Below are 22,881 nucleotides of genomic sequence, written 5' to 3' on the forward strand. Positions count from 1 at the left end.
AAAAAAAAAAAAAAGAAATCTCATAGTCCCTTCTCAGACCCAGGACTTCTTTATGCCTGATATTCCATTATTGGAATGCAGTGACAGAGTTATTTATATCCTACTGCTCAAGGTCCTTATGGAAGTCTGATCTTTTCCATATGTCTGCCTCCTGAGGCTACATGTTCTCATGTGGTGCACAAAGTTAGTCACTGATGCAGATACTGGCCTGCTGTAGGTTTGTCTAAAAGTGACATGAATTTGGGGGACATTTTTGAAGAACCATCCAAAGACAGGTAAATACTGCACATCTTATACTTGTTTTTTTTTATCTGTTACTTCTCTACTAATTCTTCTATTGTGCTGCAAAAAGAAAATACTGATGTTTATATTGTTTTCTAGTTACAGGTTTGACATTTGGTTCTGTCCAGCTTTGGAACACTAAGCAAGACACTTATGACTAGACCTACTAATATCTTTTTACCTTTTTTTTAGTTGAAATCATTTTACAAGTCTCCAGATGTCTCTGATTCTAAGTTTACACAAAGTAACTGACTTGTTAGACACAGATGACAACACAAAAGCAAGTGCTATAGTGCTACAACCACCTGGAAATGCAACAGCACGTTTCTGATGAGGACTTGGGAGATTAAGATGGTGGAACAATAAAAAATCTGCCAGGTTCTTTGCTGCCCACCTGCGTATCTTATTCAAGATGGCCATGATGCTGAGAGTCACTCGGGTGATCCCTTATACACACCTGAAGTGGACTCTCTTGACATTGAAGTTCCATGTTCATCTACTGCGCAGCAACCTCCTCCATCAAAGAAAAAGACAGTTGTTCACAAATGAAAAAAAACTGACCTAACTGCATAATGCATAGCAGGCAGAGTTACAGAATCAGCAAATGATTTCTTCACCACAATGAGAACTCCCACAGAAATTCTGGAACTTTTTCTTGATGACGAGATCATGGAACTCATTGCCACATACTCCAACTTATACACTGCAAGTAAGGGTATAAGTTTTGACTTAGTTAATTCCTGAATTCAAATGTTTTCTGGGAATTATTCTTCTGACTGGTTACATCTCAGTTCCTGGAAGGTGAATATTCTGGGAACAAAGATCAAATGTGCACTTGTTAGTGCCGCCATGAGACATGACTCTTGTGGGTTTTTTTTGTAGAGACAGAGTCTTACTTTATGGCCCTCGGTAGAGTGCTGTGGCATCACACAGCTCACAGCAACCTCCAACTCCTGGGCTTAGGCGATTCTCTTGCCTCAGCCTCCCCAGTAGCTGGGACTACAGGCACCTGCCACAACACCCGGCTTTTTTTTTTTTTTTTTTTTTTTTTTTCAGTTTTTGGCCAGGGCTAAGTTTGAACCTGCCACCTCTGGTGCCCAACTCCTTTGAGCCACAGGCACCATCCTGCCCGGCTAATTTTTTGTTGTAGTTTGGTCGGTGCTGGTTTGAACCCATCACCCTCAGTATATGGGGCTGGCACCCTACCCACTGAGCAACAGGCGCCGCCAAGACATGACTTCTTTAAAACTTCATTTCTAATTAACATGTTGCTGATCATGAAATTTTGGACCCAAAGGACAAGTTTTTCAAGTTGCGACCTCTTACAAGCACACTCAGTGAAAGATGTATGAAATTGTTTCCAAAGAAACATATTTCAGCTTTGAAGAGTGAGCAGTTTCTTATTTTGGTTGTCACAGATGCAAACAATTTATTGGAAGAAATCCAGTTCAGCGCGGCTGTAAGTTTTGTTATGATGCAACACATCTGGGCTACACTTGCTGTTTTCAGTGGTATCCCTGTAAAAACCCAAACACTAAACCAGTACTGCACTGCTTGATAAGCTCAGTTCAATGGGACATCAGGCAACAGGTACAGTGAGAAAGGATCAGAAAGCTCTGCTGGAATCAGATGTAGCTCTGAAGATAAAAGAACGAGGCACATTCAGTTATTGAATTGATGGCAAAGGCAATACAGTCTGCAGATGGAATGATAACAGTGTCGCCACTATTGCCTCATCTGGTGCTGGTATCAATCCCCTGTGTCTTGTCAATTGTTATTACCAGAAACTGAAAAAAAAAAAAAATCCAAATTCAGCAGCCAAACATGTAACCATTTCATTGGAGATGTAGTCAGAGGCGATGACAACATCGATAAGTTTTGGTCCTCAATCATGGAAAGAAATTGTATTCAAGCCCTCATTTACTGTTTATTGGTCTTGCGAAATGCTTGGCATCTGCATAAAACATATAATGAGAAGCCACTAGACTTTTTGGAGTTTCACTGATGTGTGGCATGCCATTATCTAGAGATCTATGATCATTCTCCAGAACCTGGCTGAAGAGGAAAACCTCAGGAAAATTTTGGTTCACATTACCACGGCTTGAATCACATGATAGCCAAACAGAAGAAACAGGCTTGATGCCTGTAGCTCAGCGGCTAGGGCTCCAGCCACATACACAAGAGCTGGTGGGTTCCAGCCTAGGCCTGCCAAAAAACAATGACAATTACAACCAAAAAGTAGCCAGGCACTGTGGTGGGCACTTGCAGCTATATGGGAAGCTGAGGCAAGAGAATCACTTAAGCTCAAAAGTTTGAGATTGCTGTGAGCTGTGATGCAACAGTACTCTACCAAGGGCGACATAGTGAGACGCTATCTTTAAATAAATAAATAAATAACAGGAGAAGCAAATGCAGTGCCCTGAATGTTATAAGAACAACACTTTTGAATGTGAAAAATGTGATGTTGCCTTACAGGTGAGGTGTTCTGTTAAATATCACACTTGGTAGGTGTCAGCACTTCCTAAGATAAGAAACATAATTTTATACATTGTGTACAATGTAGCTATCATTTTGCCTAGTGTTCCATCTATGAAATGACATATAACAATGAAATAACGTATTTTTTTTCTTCTCTCCAAATTCCTGTAAGTTGAATTTTTCTAGGTAACCTATGGATTTCATGCAAAACTTTCAAACTTTGGCATAAATGGGTTAATAATTAATAACAGCATTGATTGATAGCATATTCCCCCATACCTGTAAATATAGTCTGTACAATTAAATGTTATCAAAACAAACACTGCAGTCTATAAATATCCAGCAAATAGAACGACAAGGTGTGGGTGAGAACCAGACTCTACCATGTAGACAGGTTGTGTACAGTGAGCTTGACAAATACACTGCTGAGTGCCTTAAGCTGATTGATGGGAGATGTAAATGAGAATGATGAGGCTAGAAGGTCAGGCTATGATGACCTGGGTTCCTTACCCCATTCTCCAGACCAGATTTCTATACAGTCCAAGGTATCTCTAATATCTCACCTGACCATGGTATTGCCTGTCCTAGGAGGAAGTTTGGCCTAGTCCCAAGGACTAGAAGGACAAGACATTTACAGTTTACTGAGCGCTCATAAGTAGCATTTGGCCCTTCAGCATGTAGCTTGAAGTGGTCATTGTGAGAAGTCTCTATCCTGTTGCTCTCTCTGGTCAGGAATTCTTGGGATTCTCTAGATTTCCTGCCTCACAACTTATCACATGGTCTTCACTTCACAGTCAACCAGACCTGGTCACCTTTGTGTCTCGTGGGCCAGGGCCCCACTTTCCCAAATACAAAAGAGATTCCCTCTATTGATTTCAGTTTTGCTTACCTGTTGATGTCAACTAACAATGAACATTTCATTATGCTAATTAATTTGTGCTTTATGAATTCAGAAAAGGAAGAGTGGGGGTATCTGTTTTGTACAACAATGACTGGGTCATCAGCTAACATAGATTGGGTAACTGGGCATGGTTATGAAAACTAGAATGAGCCATGTACTTCAGGTCTTCTGGACATCAGAACTTCTTTGTTTTTCTTGTAGCATGAGCTATAACTGTAACATGGCATTTTGTCCAACATGGAATTTTTTTTAACATATCTGGCTCCCAGGTTAAGATGTATTCAACATCTGTCCATGACTGGGCTCAGGCTTCTCCTTACAAGAAGGGCTAGCTTGGGATTCCTCAACAAAACTTTCTTGGGGCATCAGAAATCCCCCTGAACAACTATCCAAGAGATCCAGGGAGAAGCTGCAAGGCCACTTATGAGCTTCTCTCAGAATTCAAGTAATTTCACTTCTAACACATTCTGCTAGTCAAAAATAAATCCAAGTGTCATCCCAGATTCTAGACAAGGAGACTGCACAAGGTATTGAATCCTGACAAGCATGCTACATTGTAGGACCATCAGAGGTCCTCCAGAGCTGACTCAGAGGTCAGCTATAATAAATGATGATGAAAGGTGAAGTAAATTAGAGTCCAAATATTGTCCATAATCTTCAGCTTCCAGGCAAAAGAGACTAAATTTACTTTCTGGACTAAACCAAAATAAACAAAAACAATGAAATACAGGAAACAATGAGTTTCAAGACTCTACACATGAGGCAAGTAAAGACAATGATCCCTGAAATATAGGAAACCAATGAGGTGAGCCCAACAATTATCCCAGTTTGCTGCCTTGGAAGAGTTTCCAGATTACTACACATAAAGCAGGGACGGAGTCAATTGGAAATGAAAGGTGTCCCTGAGTTGAGAAGATGTGTTTGCAAGTCTAGAAAAGACTAAAGAAGCCTCACAGAATAGAGTACTGAAAAAGAGAGAGCTACACACAGAGGATCTACAGAAGAGCTTTCTCAAGTAATAAATGCATGCATTTGAGAAAACTACCCAAGGTGGGGAAAAGGGCAGTCACCTTAAAGAACTACAACAGACAAAACTCTCACATAGGGCCTGAAAAAAAAATTTAAGCTGGCGGGGGTGGGGGGGGGTGTATGTGCTAGGACAGAGTTTTACTTTGTTACCCTGGGTAGAGTACCATGGCATCATAGCTCACAGCAACCTCAAATACTTGGGCTCAAGTAATCCTCCTGTTTCAGTCTCCCAAGTAGCTGGGACTACTGGTTCCTGCTACAACATCAAGCTACTTTTTTAGAGACAGTGCCTTGCTCTTGCTCAGGCTTATCTCAAACTCCTGAGCTTAAGCAATCCACCTGCCTCGGCCTCCTGGAGTGCTAGGATTATAGGAGTGAGCCACTGTACACAGCCTGGGCCGGAAATGTTAATAATAACTCTTCCCACTGCCATGAAAGAATCAACATAATTCATGGGCATTAGGTAGAATTCTCCATGTCCCCCCTCAGTAGTGAATAACAATAATATTTTTTTGTTAAATAACATAACATTATTTTATGTATATATTTTTAAGAGATAGTGTTATAAAGGGGATAGTGTTGATTGAAATGAAGAATAACATCAGATATTTAACCCAACAGTACCATTATAAATTCAATACCCAAATTATTTGACCATATGTGAATATATACCTAAATAAGCATACTGAATGTTAATAAGAGAAATGTATTATGAGTGCAGTAGGGGAAACAGGAGAAATGTTGGAGTTTGGTAGGACTGTGCAGAAAAATATAACGAAAACAAGGCAAATGAAGGTCCTTGATGAAATTGATACTTGGTCCCATTACTTGAGGAGTATAAATAATTCACATGACATTTAAAAAAAGGGAAAAATAAAGGAATAAATCATATTTGCTAGCTAATATCCTCTTATATGTAAATCTCATTTTATATTCTCTCCCTACAGCAAAAATTATTATAGGAGTTCACTGCCTATAAAACACATGTAATTTCTCAGTAAGATTCTGTTCAGTGTTCTCTTTCATTTTTCACTTTATCATACCATGTTAAAGTGATGTTAACACTAATCCATTCAACAGCATGGTTTGGACTGTACCTATATAACAAGCATGTCCTGAGCCCAAAAAGAATTTCTGAGTGAGCTCATTGGAGCCATGGAAGGTGCTGAGTGTGCAAAGGCATATAAGCGTGGATATATATAAATTCAGGTTTGTATGTAAGACCTCTGCACATAGTCAATGTAGGGCTGAATTGACTGGGGTTCCTTCTTTCACAAAGTGAAGAAAAGTTTTATTCTCCCATGTGCCTACCTGTCTACACCAGAAGGGCCTTGTGGTCCCAGGGGAGGATTGATTGAGAAGTTCCCAGAAGACAGAGTTCCTGTGGCTTTGGGGTTATAGCTAACCTCCAATACTGCTGAAAAGCTCAACTATCAGTAGAACATGACTTCATCCTTCACATTCTCTGTAAGTGAATCTGGATAAAAGGTGTAGAGGGGATGCTATAACAAGACAATCCAGAGCACCTAAAGGTGATATACCTTCAACGCCAGACTGTGTTCCTTTCCATTCCCAGGTCCAGACTGCTAAGTAGCCTGAAAATGGAATAGAAGAGATCACATTCTCTCTTGGGTCAGAGGGGCCATGTGTGAGCCTGTTCTCTGGGATCTTCTCTCCTCTATACATACTACTCTGGGTTCTTGGTGGTACCAGAAATGCAGAGAAGCTGAAGTCTGTCCAGAGGAGATTCATGGGTAAGAAAAGAGTTACAAAGTGCTTATCTGGTAAGAAAATTTGGATTTCTGAACTATGAATATGGAAATTTTAGGACTCTAGGGCAAAGAATCCACCTACAAATGCTTGAATTATAGGCTAAGAATGAAATTTACATAAATTCAGAGGTTTGAAACAAAGACCACAATGGGGGTCATTACGATTTAGTATGTAGTTCAAGGAATTTCTGCTAAATCTTAAGAACTGCTAAAAGCTACTTCTACCAAAAACTGAAAACTATGCCAAGAGGACCAGAAGATCAGTGAGCTACCTCTCATTGGATCCACTCAGTAATGTCAGAAATTATATGAGGCAAAGATGTCTCACAAGCTTATGTGAGACTTGGGAAGGTAGGTGATATTTAACACCTGGGAAAGGCTTAGGCTGCAAGTCTCTGCTGTTAGTCTTTGACCTTGACTTCTCTGGCTTCCTCATCCTGCCCGTGACTGGATGTAGAAAACATCATCTCTCTATATTCTCAGCTCTAGCCCTGCCATTGGCACATCCCGAGCACAAAACCAAGACTGAAAGAGGAGAGGAGGAAAAGAGCAATTGTGTTCTCACCTGCTTTCCTCCTAGGTCTGAGTAAGTTATTAAAAGATTTATGTAGGTCCAGGTAGGTTGTTCAAAGAATTATATTGGAAGAGTATGCAAGAACATTCCAGAAAAATAGACAAAGAAAAAAGGAAGAGGCAGTGAATGAGGGGAAGAGATAAAATAATCCTCCTATGTAATCCTGAGAAGTTTCATGCTAGTGCAAAAAATAAACATCCCAAAGCTCTTCCAGAAACAAAAACTTACTTTTTGCCCCAGGCTTCTCCATGGATCCTTTGGCCTGAATCTCTAAATCTTGCATTTGCCTCTACCCTCCAAAGGTCACCGCCAGATTCTCCCTGTTTTATTTCATTCTTTCTAGGAGTATATTGTGATCCCTGAAAAGGAAGATCTTCCTGGATGTGGTGAGATTTGGGGCTGTGATTTTGGAATGTAAAAACTTTTCAGGGTGTAGGATCAGAGGGTGCAATGGGAAAAAAAATAAAAGACAAAAAATTGAATGAGGAACATCATGCTTTAAAAGAGACATTAGGCATTTAACAGCCTGAAGCTGCACAAGCTGTGGCCACAAGCAAAGGCAGTAGGGTTGGATCAATTGTGTGAGTTCTGGGCTTAATGTGTCCTATTAGATTGTGCTCTAAGCTCACATGTGAATGTATTCAAAGAGAAAGAGAAAAGAAAAGGCAGAGTTCAGTGAACATAGTGCCCAGAAGGTAGTGAATAATCTCTAATAGCCAACTCAAGTGTGTCAATTATGTTCTGTGCATTACTATCTTAAAGGCAGCCTCCATTTCCAGTGTTCCTATTCTCAATAGCCACTCCACCAAGGAAAAGCACAAAACTGCTAGACAGGAGAAGCACAGATTGGAGGATGGCAGGGATGAAGTTATGAAAGAGAAGAGGAAATCAGAGCATATAGCTATGGAAATGATTTTGTAATCTATATTGAATCCTTAAGGGTTTGCCACTTCAGACCAAAACCAGGAAAACAATGAGACACAACATAAAAGTGAACTAAGGGATGAATTGGGCCCCATGAACAGTGGAAAGCAGAGTTCTAATAGGAAGGAAAGAGGCATTCCAGAGTGCTGGAAAATTTCCCTTAGAATTCTGTATGCCTGAGGAGTAAGAATATGAAAGAAAAACCTGAAAAGATATACAAAAGGAAAAGGCCAAGTAACATATGCATTTCTATTCATAGGGCACTGGACACAGACACATTCATAGTTCCAACGTCCTTGGACCAGAGGAAATCATTTAGTCCTTCATCTTTTCCATGTTCAAATCATGGAAAACCACTAAATTTTAACTAGTTTATATGAAAGATAAACTGTTGAAATAGTCAACTTACACTATAACTTCAGAATATCTTAAGTGCAAATGAAACAGTTTATTTAAAAATTTTTTAAAACTTGCTAAAGCCATTCCTAATGTACAGAATTATCAATAAGAGAAAGCAGTTGGGAGATTCTCTCAGGTTCTTCCACATAATCAGAAGGGAGGGCCATGCCTGGCAGACTTGATAGGGAATAAGAGGTTCCGGAGGAGAGAAGACAGGAAACCTGGGAGGGATGGCCTTGCTTATCCTCCCTGGGGGAACAAAAAAACAGCTGAGCAAGGGCAGAAACTGCATTTGGGGACCAGGAAAGACATAAATAAAGCCAAAAATACTATTTGAATTTCTTCCCATGTGTAAGTTTCTGTCAGTATGAAAATAGTGTACCATTTCTGTGTTCATGGCTTTGTTACAACTTCCTTTCTTGCCATCATCCCTTCATCCCAAAACTATTGCTTCTCTAACAGATTCAATGTTAAAAATTATTAAGTATGTTGTGGGAGAAGTTTGTTTCCTTTTTATAGGATTGGTGGGACAAGCACATACCTGGAATTATTTCTTATGTGTGAAAAGCTTTAAAAATTAATTCAATCTGATCTTCTGTATTAGACACCATTAGGATTAGAATAATACATGGGTCACTACAAAAGTTTTGATACAGACCGTTGTGGTCCCTTATTTCACTTCCAAGAAGCACAGTCAATAGCATCTTTTCTGATTCACCCACACAAGTTTCAATTTGTTTGGCTTATCAGTATTACTGGGAGGGGGTTCTTTATTACCATCTGTGTGGATTTTATGTTTCACAACTTTTGTGTTATCTCAAAACTTTCATAATGACCCACATGCCATATCACTTTATTTCCAATTATTTTTCTCCAACTAATCCCCCATGTTAGAGTTAGTTCTTCCCTCCACTTTTATGGTAATTTGTGTATAACTCTGTTATTCTTCATTTATCATTTGTTTTTATTACTCATCATCTGACAAAGAAGCTATATTTTTCTTTCTTTCAGAATGAGGATAGTTCCTTTTCCAATTTTGTGACCCTATTTCCTAACAAAATGCTAGTGCAAAAGGATGAATGATAAGAGCATAACAGCAACATTGAATTACTGTCTGGATGGGATATGCATGGGATGCCTTGTTCATTATATTTGAGATGGGAATGGGAAATGGGAAGGGAGTAAAAAAACTTTAAGGATGAACTTCATCATTCCCATGCTACTACTGTCAGAGGAACCGATTTACCATCTAGTGGAAGGCAAGTATTCCTGCCTTGTAGTTATGTGGAATTACTTGTGCTCCTTTTAAAGCTATTTATTCCTGAAGTTGGAAATCCTACAAATATGAAGAGCTACCTAATAAATAGAAATAAATCAATTATTTGGTGGGCTTCGTACCTATCAAAATGAATGTTTAAATACAAAGGAAATTAACGTTATTTGCAGTGTATAAATCAAAATCTTTAATTAAACAAAATCAATAAGATTGAAAGGTTCTAATGGGAATCTGGGACATTTATCTGAGGGCATTGTGCCATGCTCTGATAGCTATTTGCCAGTACTGCACTAGTTACATCATAGACATGGTAGTCGATATGACTATAAAAAAGCAAACAAAGAAGAAACTTGGATACAAATTGAGAGCCTCACCTATCACACAAAACCATTTTCCTAATTAGCATTTCCTTTTTAGTTTTTGTCAACTTATGACAATTCCTTAGAAAATAAACATTAAAGAAACTAAATACATACAGATAAATTATATTACCTGAGTTCACTCTTCTATTTAAAGTGACAGGCATACCTTGGTAACATAGCACTTCAGATAAACAGATGAATTCCCTTGGCTCTAGATAACCTGCTATGATCCAGAACTTGTACTTAGAAAAATGAATATTTTTATCCTTGTGTCTCAACATTCAGCAGCTAACTTTTAATCCTAACTTTACAGGACACTGAAGGAAAGTTGTAGAAATATATGAACAAAAAAAAAAAAAAAAATGAGAGCACACCAAAATGGGACCATCTCCATTGATGTTTCAAACTTCATCCTGAACTGTTTTGTCAGATCCCCCATTTGGCAGCGCTGGCTGTCCCTGCCCCTCAGCTTCCTCTTCCTCCTGGCCATGGGGGCCAACGCCACCCTCCTGATCACCGTCCGGATGGAGGCCGCTCTGCACCAGCCCATGTACTACCTGCTCAGCCTCCTCTCCCTGCTGGACATCGTGCTCTGCCTCACCGTCATCCCCAAGGTCCTGGCCATCTTCTGGTTTGACCTCAGGTCTATTGGTTTCTCTGCCTGTTTCCTCCAGATGTACATCATGAATTGCTTCCAAGGCATGGAATCCTGCACATTCATGGTGATGGCCTATGATCGTTATGTAGCCATCTGCCACCCCCTGAGATACTCATCCATCATCACTGACCAATTTGTAGTCAAAGCCGCCATCTTCATTTTGGCCAGGAACGTCCTTATAACTGTGCCCATTCCCATTCTCTCAGCACGGCTTTATTACTGTGGGAAAAATGTCATTGAGAACTGCATCTGTGGCAATATGTTTGTCTCCAGGCTTTCCTGTGATGATGTCACTATCAATCGCATTTACCAATTTGCTGCAGGCTGGACTTTGCTAGGATCTGACCTTGTCCTCATCTTCCTCTCCTACATCCTCATACTGAGAGCTGTGCTGAGACTCAAGGCAGAGGGTGCTGTGACCAAGGCCCTAAGCACATGTGGCTCCCACTTCATCCTCATCCTCTTCTTCAGCACCATCCTTCTGGTCTTTGTGCTCACCCATGTGGCTAAGAATCAGGTCTCCCCTGATGTGCCAGTCTTGCTTAATATCCTCCACCATGGCATCCCTGCAGCCCTCAACCCTATCGTTTATGGGGTGAGAACCCAGGAGATCAAGCAAGGTATCCAGAGGTTACTAAAGAAAGGCTGGTAATAAGGGCAACTGAATCTCTGAATTTCTAAACTAGAATGATTTTTTAAAGTATTAATGAGTGAGTAGGCTGAAATTTCTATCTATCATCTCAAACTTATTGATATTATTTTCTAGATGTTCAATTTCATTTTGTTTCCTTTCCTTTCAGTTTTTCATAATAAATATCTTTGGCACTTTCTTCTTTATTTCCGTGTTTATAATCCTGTTTTGTCTAAACAGTGGCATTCCTTGAAGCAGGTTCTAAAGTGAGAAAGTTATGTTCCTGAGTACACAACCGTTTACATGATATGAATGGTATAGTCTTAAAAAATACACTTCAGGTATTTTATGTATTATATTGTGTGATGTGTCCTTATTCTCATTCTCACAGAAGGGAACATATTGGAGAAAAATATAGCAGTTGAAATTTCAGCCCTGGGTGATGGGAGGTTGCTGCTGGCCTTCAGTTAGGTCTTTCTCTCTCATTCTTCTACCACATCATTACCTTTATCTGTCTGTCTCTATTTCTTCCTCTTCTCTTTTTCTCTGTAAGACAAGGTAAACTTTTGTAATGTGCTCTACAAGAGGGAACATTGTTCCTTTATTGCTCATATGTGTGACAATTACCAACATGTGTTTTTACCTATACAAGAACCCTAAATCCTCCTACTCATTACATCTTTGCTTAAGTCACTTATCTTTTGGATCCATACAATAACACATACGATATGCAAACATAGCTTCACTAGTAAATCAATGGATTCTCAGAACTGTCATGTATTATTCAGTAATAATATTGCAATATGAAATAGCCTAGCTGAACGTTATTTTCTCGTTTATTAGATTAGTTCCTAAGTACATACTGTGTTTTGTGAATTCTTTTACTAAAAGTTAGTTAAACAAAATGAATAGCACATTGTTGTTGCTTTGAAGAGCTAAAATTTTGTTTGGAAAGAATACAAATATGAGTACCAGGAGTATATTATTTTCAAGTGGAGACAATGAAGATTGAACAATATGTTTCAATCCCCATTTCCCTCTCCCACTAAGCAGTTATGCTTATCAGCTATCACTTCGGTAAACAGTCCTTCAGGAAAGCATTCCCACAGAGTCAGAGCAGGTTAGATAAGCTTCTGAGTAAAAGAGCTCTTTCTTGCATCCCAGACGTTGTTGACATTTACCTGAGTGAATTGATTAATGTTAGTCTCCCTCCCTAGATTATATGACCCACAAGAGCAGGCCCTGGGTTTGATTTTTCCTACCTAGTATCTTGAATTATTATTAGTACCTGGCACCTCATAGTTCCCCAGTGATATTCAGGTGTACTGTAATGGAGAACTGACAGGAATTACAAAGCATTTAAGTAAGAGGAATGAGGGAATAGAGAGTATAGGAAACTACTGAAGATGTCTCCAAGATTGCCTTCCTGGAGAAGTGTGTATATAACATCATTACCTAAGATTAAAGAAAATTGAGAAGAAATGGTTTCAGAGTAGAAACAATCCGCTTGAAGTAGAACATATTCAATAAATCTGCTTCAGTTGTATCTGCATAAAACATCTTATGAGAAGCTGGAGATGTATAAAGCACCGGGGAACAAGACTGCTAGAAGCACATTTGTGAGAACCACAAGAAGAAAATATGGTACTTGCAGACAGGTATGTAAATAGATTCAGCCTTGTGAGGAGCATGGTGCAGTCAAGAGCAAATTATTACTAAAGATATGACGAAGGAAGACACTGAGTAAGCAAACTTCAAGGATTATTATGAGGCTTAGAAGAAAAAATAATGGAGGTATGTTTTAAAATCCAAAAGAGATGGATTTCACAAATATGAGAAGAATGCTAATAGACCATTTTCTGGTTGGAGCTATACCACCCTTAAAATCCTTAATTATTTCTGGTTTCTAAATGACAGAAATGCTGGTATATGACAATTGCAAGAGATTCCACCTCAAGTTCAGAGAAAGCCACAAGTGAGACCATGTGATCTTAGGGAACAGTTACTAAGAGTGAAATGAGATTTTAAGACTTTCTGCAGCTATAAACTAAAGAGAGAGAGAGTGTGTGTGTGTGTACATGAAAATGTGTGTCTTGGGAACAGGTATGGTATCTTGTGCATCTAAGAATAATTTTTATTAAATTAGGAATGAATATGAATTGTATCTCAAGCCACAGTCAGGAGCAAATTAAAGTTTTACTCTTTATGCAAGAAGTACAGAGAATATATGCATGTGGAGGAAGGAAAACAATGAGGTACAAGGTTCAAAATCAGAAAAATAAGTAAAGAGGGAGTAAGTTTCCCGAGACCAAAGGAGGAAAGGAGACAAGGAAGGAGAGAGGCACAATACCCTGTGTGCTATACATGGTGCTGCACCAGATCTGCTTTTCAGAACTTATGCTCATATCATTAGCTATTGAGGATACCAGCTGCTGAGACATCACATCTCACCTCTCCCTGGAATTGCCCTGAGTTCCAAAGAACTGCCTCTCCCAGAGTCTAGTCTCATCACAAAGTGTGGCCCATGGTAAATGGTGGATAGCATAGGAATCCAGAGAACTGGCTGACTTGTTTCATTGTGTGTCAGTTAGAGAGGCTACACTAGTTTCAGAGCTTCCTATAGGATCAATCAAAACCTCTGATTAATCACATAGTGGGACAACTTCTCCTCTGGCCCAATACTATTTTATTGACTTCTTTAGAAATATATTTTCCCAAAGAGATTCTCAAAAATCCTTCTGCCTACCATTCTATATCTCAGGTGTATTTTTAAGAACTCAGTCTAAAACACTGTATATAACAATAGGAAAGACTGTTATTTCCATTTGATTTTCAATAGTGGAAAAATTAATGAATTAAAACCTAGTGGAAGATATCTACCAGTGGTTCTGAAATTGAAGTGAGCATCAGAATCACCTTGAGGTTTATTAACATATTATTAGGCCCCTCCCCAAGAGTTTCTGATTAAGATTTTATAAATGTAAGAAGTTGTATTTTTTTTTTTTTTTTTTTGAGACAGAGCCTCAAGCTGTCCCCCTGGGTAGAGTGCCGTGGCATTACAGCTCACAGCAACCTCCAACTCCTGGGCTCAAGCGAGTCTCCTGCCTCCGCCTTCCAAGTAGCTGGGACTACAGGCGCCCGCCACAACGCCCGGCTATTTTTTGGTTGCAGCCGTCATTGTTGTTTGGCGGGTCCAGGCTGGGGATTCGAACCCGCCACCTTAGGTGTACGTGGCTGGCGCCTTAGCCGGTTGAGCTATAGGTGCCGAGCCAAGAAGTTGTATTTATAACAAGTCACCAGGTGTTGCTAATGCTGATGGTCCAGAAGCATTTTTTTTAGAAGTGACATAAAAACTTCCTTTAATACATATTTCAAAAACAAAGATTGATTTAAGGAAAACAATTCACAAAGTAATAGCTCACATATTTACAAAGGTATGGCAAATGTCAGTGTGTTACATAAACTGATTTATTAACAAGCCAAAGTGGAAAACTCCAAATAGGTGGTATTTAGCCACTTGTTAAAGCTCAGGGAAAAGAGGTGGTACTCAAACTTAAACACGCAAGGTGGGGTAACAGCTTATTCAGCCTCTTGGACTTCCTCTTCTACATGCTTTTTTTTTTTTTTTTTTACCTGTCCTAGATTTTTTTGAACTCTATTAATAACCAGTGATGCTTAACACTGCAGAGAGATACACAGATCTTGGAATATAAGAAGAAGAATACATAATTCTAAAGTAAAAAACGGAGGTTGGGATTTGTGAATTCTGTATCATTTATCTAAGAAAGGTATGATTTTGATAATGGAAGCTGGAAGGGAACGTCTCTTCATGAAAAGAAATATGTAGGCAGGAAAGAATGCAGAAAGTCTGAAGCTAAGGTTGACCATAGAATGGAGATGATAATAGTGTCGCTACAGTTTAAAAATAATGTTTAATAACTTTCAATGCCATTTCATAAAACTGACATTTTTACGAGGTTGTGGAACACTATCAAAGTTTTATTCTCATGGGCCAGGCCTTGACAAACTTTCTATAAAGGTAGAAAGAATAAATACTTTTAGCTTTGTCAGCCATATAGTTTCAATTGCATACTGCTCAACTCAGCCATCGTAGAGTGAAAGCAGCCATAGACAATACAGCAATGAATGAGAGTGATTGTGTTCCAATAAAGCAGTGGTTCTCAACCTTCCTAATACGGCAGCCCTTTAATACAGTTCCTGTGGGTCACCACCCACAGGTTGAGAACTGCTGCAATAAAACATTATTTACAAAACCAAGTGGTAGGTCAGATTTGCCTTGTGGGCCATAGTTTGTGTCCCGGAAAATGGATGTTTTGCTTGATCGTTATAATGAATTTGATAAGAAAAACTTATTTATAGTATGTTTAATAAATAGAAAATGGTATCTTTGAGTCTAGAAGTATTTCTCATTATTGACAAGAGAATGATTACACATGTTTTCAATTGTTGAGTTTAATTATGGCAAAATTACTAAAGTCATTGTGAATTAAATGGTTAATTGTGATAATGTTAGTGACTAAATTCAAATTTCTATGCCAAAATTAGTTTAAAGCTTGAATAATATGATTCTCCAAGATAATATTTTAGAAAATATAATTCTTGAAACAAATACAGCCTTTAATTTAAAATAACAGATATTGGATTGGAAGTTGCATATCACAAAAGAGGATCTTGATGAATAAGGAAAATAGTGAAAGTAGAAAATTAAACAGAAACTTTACTCATTTCGCTGATTTTTCTTCATTGTGTATTTAATTCTTCCAAATGTAGGCACTCCATATTCTTACTTATTTCATTTACATATTAAATAATTTATCTCTGTACTTCAATTTTTCTGCCAACAAAATTCTCTTTACGGAGCAATCACTAATATAATTAATAATGTTGTGATTTTTAACCTCTGTGCATTTTTAATCTTTATAGACAACCACTAAGGAGTTAAAATATTTTTAGCTAATAACAATTGTATTCCATCATTGGGTGATTACTATCTTATTGGCATTTATAGTTGATCCATCTAGAAGCATTAGATTGGAGGACATACATAAACTGAAAAATCACGCAAGACAATTTGGTAATAATTCAGATTAATAATGTCAATCGGTTAGAATTCACCAATGAAAATAAATAATGGAAAATGTACATTAAAATAGAAATAGAAATTTCAAAAACAGAACCAATAGGGTATAATAAATAATTAGTGAAGAAAAAATTAGAATTCATGAAAAATTATTCTAAGTTTTCAAATCATTATACCTGAAGAAATCTTATACACTGACAGAGATGCGCCGTAAATGCATGAGAAAAAATAAAGATTTCAGGACAGTAATTGACAAGGGGATGAAAATAAATGGTCTGAAAACATTTTTCACCTCATTATAAGAAATTATAATAATGAAAATGATTACAGTTTCTTGAAATCTATACTCAAAGTAGAAGAAAAACATTACATATCTAAAACTTCTAACTTTCAGAACAGCCTTATGTGATGTACTAACCATGAGATTAATGTTATGACCTCCAGTTTACACATAAAATCAGTTTACTATATTAATTACATAAGTAGCTGTTATGTCAGAAACAGTTTTTAATCCTTTAGTCTAGGCTTCATTTACCTCTTCTGTAAATGAGGACAGAGTGCCAATCTCAGAGTTGTTTTCATCTTTAAATAAAAGAGTACTTGTAAAGCTCTGAAAAAGTGCCTTGCACTTAATTTCAATAAGCCTATTTTTGTTAGGACTTCGCAGCACTTTTTGTCTGGGGAGAGGATTAAGGTGTGTGCTCCTTAGTCTGGGTGGAGCCAGCCCAAAGGTTTCAAGATGCTTTGTTCATGACCTGGCTGGGGCTCAGGGAGTTTGTACCTGGAGATGGGAGTCTGATATCTGAACTCACCTGAGCCTGAAAAATGGGAGTTCCCTGTCAAGCCCTGAGTGGGAAAATCCTGTATCAATGTTATATCTCATAAAATGTCTCTCATTTATAAAATGTAATAATTTGGTTGTTTAAATTGTTGGGGAAACTGAGTCTTCATCAAAGGATAAGATTCTGGCTTTTTAAACCTTCTAATTATCAGTTTGGCCGAGTGAATGGGTGACTTCATAGTAAACTGAGATCCTGTTTTGTGGGAAGTGAGTTTTTGAAAGTAAGAAAAATTAGACAGAAAGGAGGATGGCATAGTGTAAAGAAAGAATCTTTTGTGATAAATTTTGTCCTGAAAAAGAATGGTTGTGTAAGAAAGCGAAAGGCAAGACAAAGTTAAAGAAGGTTTAGAATGTTTGAAGATTGTCCTTGCAGGTTATATGAAGCTCATAAAACAGAATTTGTGAAAGAATTTACATGTGATCAAATTGACTATGTATTTCCTTTAAAATGTTTTGGCGAATGTTTTAAGGCCTTTGATATTTGACAAACCTTCCAAAATTGAAACTCTAAATTTGGGGTTTGGCACCCATAATGCAGTGGTTGCATTGCTGGCCACATGCACCAAGGCTGGTACGTTTGAACTTGGTCCAGAAAACAAAAAGCACAACTCTAAATTTGGTCTTTTTGAAATATTAAGACCACTGAAAGACATAGAAAAACAAATTAAACTTATTTGATTTATTAAAAATGTATAAGAAACATTGTCAAATATGAAATGGTGATTAATTTTGTATGACTTATAGTTATATATGTGTTCCAATATTGTAAAGCATTGGCCAGTCCTAACAAGACATTGGTCTGTCCTAACATATATTGTCAGTAATAATTTTAATTCATCTAAAAAAGAAAGTGTTTTTTTATGTAACTGGCTGAGTCCAAAGTTTATCCTAAAAAGATAAAGAAATATTAAGAGAGGCTGACAAATTTTCTCAAATTCAAATTCCTGATGTCTTTGGAAATTGAAGTACCTTTGGGCTAAAAGCAGATTTTTAGAACTTTCATTGGAAAGTTAACATGTCTATGAGTGTTGCTAACCTAACTACAAGCAGAACAGAAATCAGTTACGTGGAACTAGGATAGTTTGTTATGACTTTTTGTTCAAAATATTATTAGTTCTTTCTGTGTTCTGTTTTCCAGAAGTTAAGAAAATAATTCTCTGCCTTTTGAGCTATTTGTAGCTTTTCAAGCAATGTATATACTTATGAGCAGATTTTGAAACATGTATTTTTCTCTCTCCTTGATTTCTCTGAAATTTGAAAGTCATTTGTAAGTATTCTCAATTTCTGACAATATAGTTATTTGCCTAAGTTCAACAAGAAACTGTTTTGTACTATAGGACATGATGAAGGGGCACTGGTTATTTTACCAAGGCTTAGGCTGGAATAGCATTTCCAGAAGTGTCCAGATTATGTTAAGGAATTAAGGTTGACTTTATAAGGCTAATAAAGAAAGCCCTTTTGAAAACTGGCCAGATACCTGTGGGGTAAAACCCCACAGCTGTGCGCCTTCACAAACTATGTGCTCCCTTTAAGCTCCAGAGGCAGGGGGACAGACTTCTGTGGAAGGCAACTCTGTCGATGACCCGGTATCCCTGGTCAGCATGGAACAGGGCCTGGGGATTAGGGCATAAAAACCCATCTCCAGTGACTCTGGCCATGTGGCTGTTAAGCCTGCAAAGAAGGGGTTAAAAACCTTTCTGCAGAGACACAGCCTAGGGGTTGATAAGTGAACTCTTATCGGAATATGTAGGCCTCCAGATTGCCAGAGACAGAAACCATAAATCTGCTTTCTGTAATACAATGAGTGTATAGTGCAACTTCAAGGTTTTACTCCCCTCTTGGTAGTCTCAAGTCTTTAGACAAACTCCCTTTTGCAGCTGTCTCAAGGTTTCAAACTTTGTGTCTTTTTGAAGGTTGAACTAACTTTAGAAAATAGTATGAATGCTTTGCTTGTTAATTAATAATGTGTACGTGACCAGCCAACTATAAAAGGTGGTCTTGAACAATAAAGCTTCGCTACTTCCACCAGAGGAGTAGTCTCTCTCTTTCACTATAATAATTCCAGATGCGAGACTACACCTGTAGTGACACTGTCTGTCTCTCGTGAAACCCCAACGCAACAGATACCCATCAGTAACCTTTCCTGATCTGTGGTAAGTAGCAAAGCTCGCTTGTTTGATGGGTCTGGAAATTGAAGTGCTTGGGGACCTCAAGAGAAGAGGAATTTACCCAATGCATACAGGTATCACATGGTGCAGATGAGACTTGGGCTCATGAAAGGCTTTTGAGAAAGTCCAGCCTGAAAAATTCCTTATAAAAGGTTCCAGCAAAGCCAAAGAGACTAGATGGCTAATAATAATTCTTACTGCACTTTATGCAAATAATCAGTATACTGAAGGTACAGTTTATTTTGGCAACTGATTTGGTTCTACTGTAATTTGTCTTTAATAAAGAGAGAAATTGGAGAGAGAGAAAAATAATTCAAAGGAAAAAGAAGAGGTGGTGGCCCACCTGTATTAGATTCCAGCCTTGACTGTACTGTGAACTCACAAAATGAGCCATAACTGTTGTAATAAATTGAACTGTTAAATGGGACTAAGAGACTGGCCAAAGAGTGTGGTGTGAGTGTGCATCTCGGGAGGAGACCTTGCATGGAAATGGGGAACAAGCAAGGGAAGTCCACCTCATGGACTACCATGTTGAAGCACTTTAAGAAGGGATTTGTAGATGACTACGACATGACTATGATGCTAGGAAAGCTAAGGAGTCTTTGTGAGCAGGAATGGCACCCTCTTTGAGATTGGATGGCCCTCAGAGGGAAGTTTAGAGAGATCCCTAGTGTCTGAGGTATGGCACAGAGTTACTGGAAAGGGGGGGGGGTGTCACACTGAGTAGTTTCCGTATATAGATACCTGGCTACAACTAGTAGTGAACCCACCACCTTGGTTGAGAGGGCAGGTTGAGACAGTGCTAGTAACACAGGGACAGAAAGGGAAAGTGCTTTCCACCCAACCTACAGTAGTGGTGCTGAAGATATTGGCAGATCTGGTACCCAGAGACATTGTTGAAGAGGCTGAGAAAGGGACACAGAAAACTACCAATTTGGCTTGAGTAAATGAGATTCTCCAAGGAAAGACTGAGAGTCCAGGCCAGTTCTATGAGAGGTTATGTGACATGTTTCAGATGTACACTCCCTTTGACCCTGAGAGCAGAGGATGGTTAACCAATCAGAGGATGGTTAATATGGCCCTAGTTAGCCAAAGCACTGAGGATATATGGTGAAAACTGCAGAAGCAGGAGGGGTTTTCAGGTATGAACACCTCACAACTCCTCGAAATAGCACATAAGGTCTTTGTGAATCGGGAAGCAGTGAGCCATAGAGAGAAAGACAGGCACATGAAGCGAAGGGTCAATCTCATAGCCACAGCTCTGAAAAGCATGAGGGGAGGACCTCCTCCCTTTCAAAGAGGACAAGGTCAAGGAGTGCAAGAAAGTAGGGGACCTAGAGTAAAAGGCCCCCCCCTTGTGAAGGGATCAGTGTGCAACTGGCCCAGAGACAGGGCATTGGAAGAATGAGTGTCCCCAGAGGCAAGGAAGTGTGAAAAATCCTGAGAGAGAGGCCATAGAACTGGAAGAGCAGGGAGCCCTCTGTAACTTAGTCCGAGAGGCCCTGCTACTGAAGGGACTGGACTCAGCTGCCCCCAGAGAGTCCATGGTCTAAGTAAGTTTCTAATTGATACTGGGGCTGAACACTCGGCGGTCACCCAGCCGGTAGCCCCTCTCTCGGACCACAGGACTAATGTCATAGGAACAACCGGAGCCACTGCTGAACAAGCCTTTTGTCTCCCTCAGAAGTGTTCCATAAGAGACCGCTAGGAAATATGCAGCTACAACTGCCCAAACCAGGTCTGGTGTCAGCCTTGACCATGCTTCGGGAGGAGGAGTGGAGGTTGTGACTCAGCCAAAGGAAGGACTGAGGCCCAAACTGGCCCAGCGGTGGCCGTGGGTCTGGATGAAAGATAACCCCCCAGGGCTATGCTCAAGGTACAGACTACCTATTGCGACATCTAGAGGTATGTGATTATAAAATTTCTAAGGAAAAGGCCCAGATCTGCCAGCAGCAAGTACCTCATCTAGGATTTATTATTCAGCAGGGAGGGAGGAATCTAGGCATGGAGAGGCAGCAAGTCGTTAGTCGCCTCCTCACCCCCACAAGCCAAAATCAAGTTTGGGAATTCCTAGGCACACTCAGTTTCTGTCCTCTTTGGATCCCCAACTTTGCCATCTTGGCTAGACCTCTGTATCAGGCAACTAAAGGAGAGGAAGGAAAACCCTTAGAGTGGAGAAGAGAACAGGAACATGCCCTCTCCCAGCTAAAGATGAGGCTAACAACTGCCCCTGCACTGGGATTGCCAGACCTAACCAAGCCCTTCACTCTGTATGTCTCAGAGAGATAAGATGGCTGTGGGTGTGTTAACCCAGCTGGTTGGATCCTGGCCAAGGCCTATAGTCTACCTCTCTAAGCAGTTAGATGGAGTGGCAAAAGGATGGCCACCCTGCTTATGGGCTCTAGCTGCTACTGCTCTCCTTGTGCAAGAAGCCGATAAGCTGACTCTAGGGCAGGATCTCAGAGTGAAAGTGCCCCACTCTGTGATCACTTTGATGAACACAAAGGGACATTTCTGGCTTTCTAATGCAAGACTAAGTACCAAAGCTTGATGTGTGGCAATCCACACATAATAGTGGAAGTGTGTAACACTTTGAACCCAGCCACACTCCTTCCAGCCAGTGGAAGAGAGACTGAGCATGACTGTGTAGAAATTACAGATAATGTGTACTCTAGCAGACCTGACTTGCATGACCAGCCTTGGACAGATGTAGACTGGGACTTGTATGTTGATGAAAGCAGTTATGTGATGGTACAAGGTGAGCAACGGGCTGAGTATGCAGGGGTCACCTTAACAGAGACTGTAGAGGCTAAGCCCCTACCCCAAGGAACATCAGCTCAGAAGGCTGAGTTAATTGCCTTGACTCGAGCCTTAGAACTAAGTCAAGGGAAAAATGTGAATGCTTTTCTGACACTCCAAGTACAAGGGGCATTGTATAAGAAGGGACTATTAAATTCTGGGGAAAAGGACATTAAGTATCAGCAAGAGATACTTCAGTTTCTAGAGGCAGTATAGAAAGCCAGGAAGGTGGTAGTGATGCACTGCCGTGGATATCAAGATGTTTCCACCATCACTTAAGGGAACACTAGGGTTGGTACTGAGGCAAAAAGGGCTGCATCCAAACCATACCAGGTGTCATGAGTGGCTCCCCTCATCTCTTGGGTTCCGGAGCTCTCACCTATCTACTCCTGGGAGGAGAAGGAATGGTTCGCAGCAGAGGGGAGCCAGGAAGCAGAGGGAGGATGGATAAAGATGCCAGACGGACAAGTAGCAGTCCCCCAGATTCTAGGAGCCACAGTGGTGACAAGAGTATTTGATGAGGCTCAGCGCCTATAGCTCAACCGGCTAAGGTGCCAGCCACATACACCTAAGGTGGCGGGTTCGAATCCCCAGCCCAGACCTGCCAAACAACAATGACGGCTGCAACCAAAAAATTGCCAGGCGTTGTGGTGGGCGCCTGTGGTCCCAGCTACTTGGGAGGCGGA

At 39.7% G+C, this 22,881-nt stretch overlaps 1 protein-coding gene across 1 annotated transcript; it reads left to right on the forward strand.

Moving 5' to 3' along the window:
- The first annotated feature begins 10,359 nt into the window (after window positions 1-10,359).
- Window positions 10,360-11,307, forward strand: LOC100950551 (olfactory receptor 56A3-like). Its single transcript, XM_003781017.1, has one exon. The coding sequence runs from the start codon at window positions 10,360-10,362 to the stop codon at window positions 11,305-11,307; it is 948 nt and encodes a 315-aa protein (XP_003781065.1).
- Window positions 11,308-22,881: the final 11,574 nt, after the last annotated feature.

Source organism: Otolemur garnettii, unplaced genomic scaffold, assembly GCF_000181295.1.
Source record: "Otolemur garnettii isolate 467f Iridium unplaced genomic scaffold, OtoGar3 scaffold00001, whole genome shotgun sequence".
Classification (NCBI taxonomy): domain Eukaryota; kingdom Metazoa; phylum Chordata; class Mammalia; order Primates; family Galagidae; genus Otolemur; species Otolemur garnettii.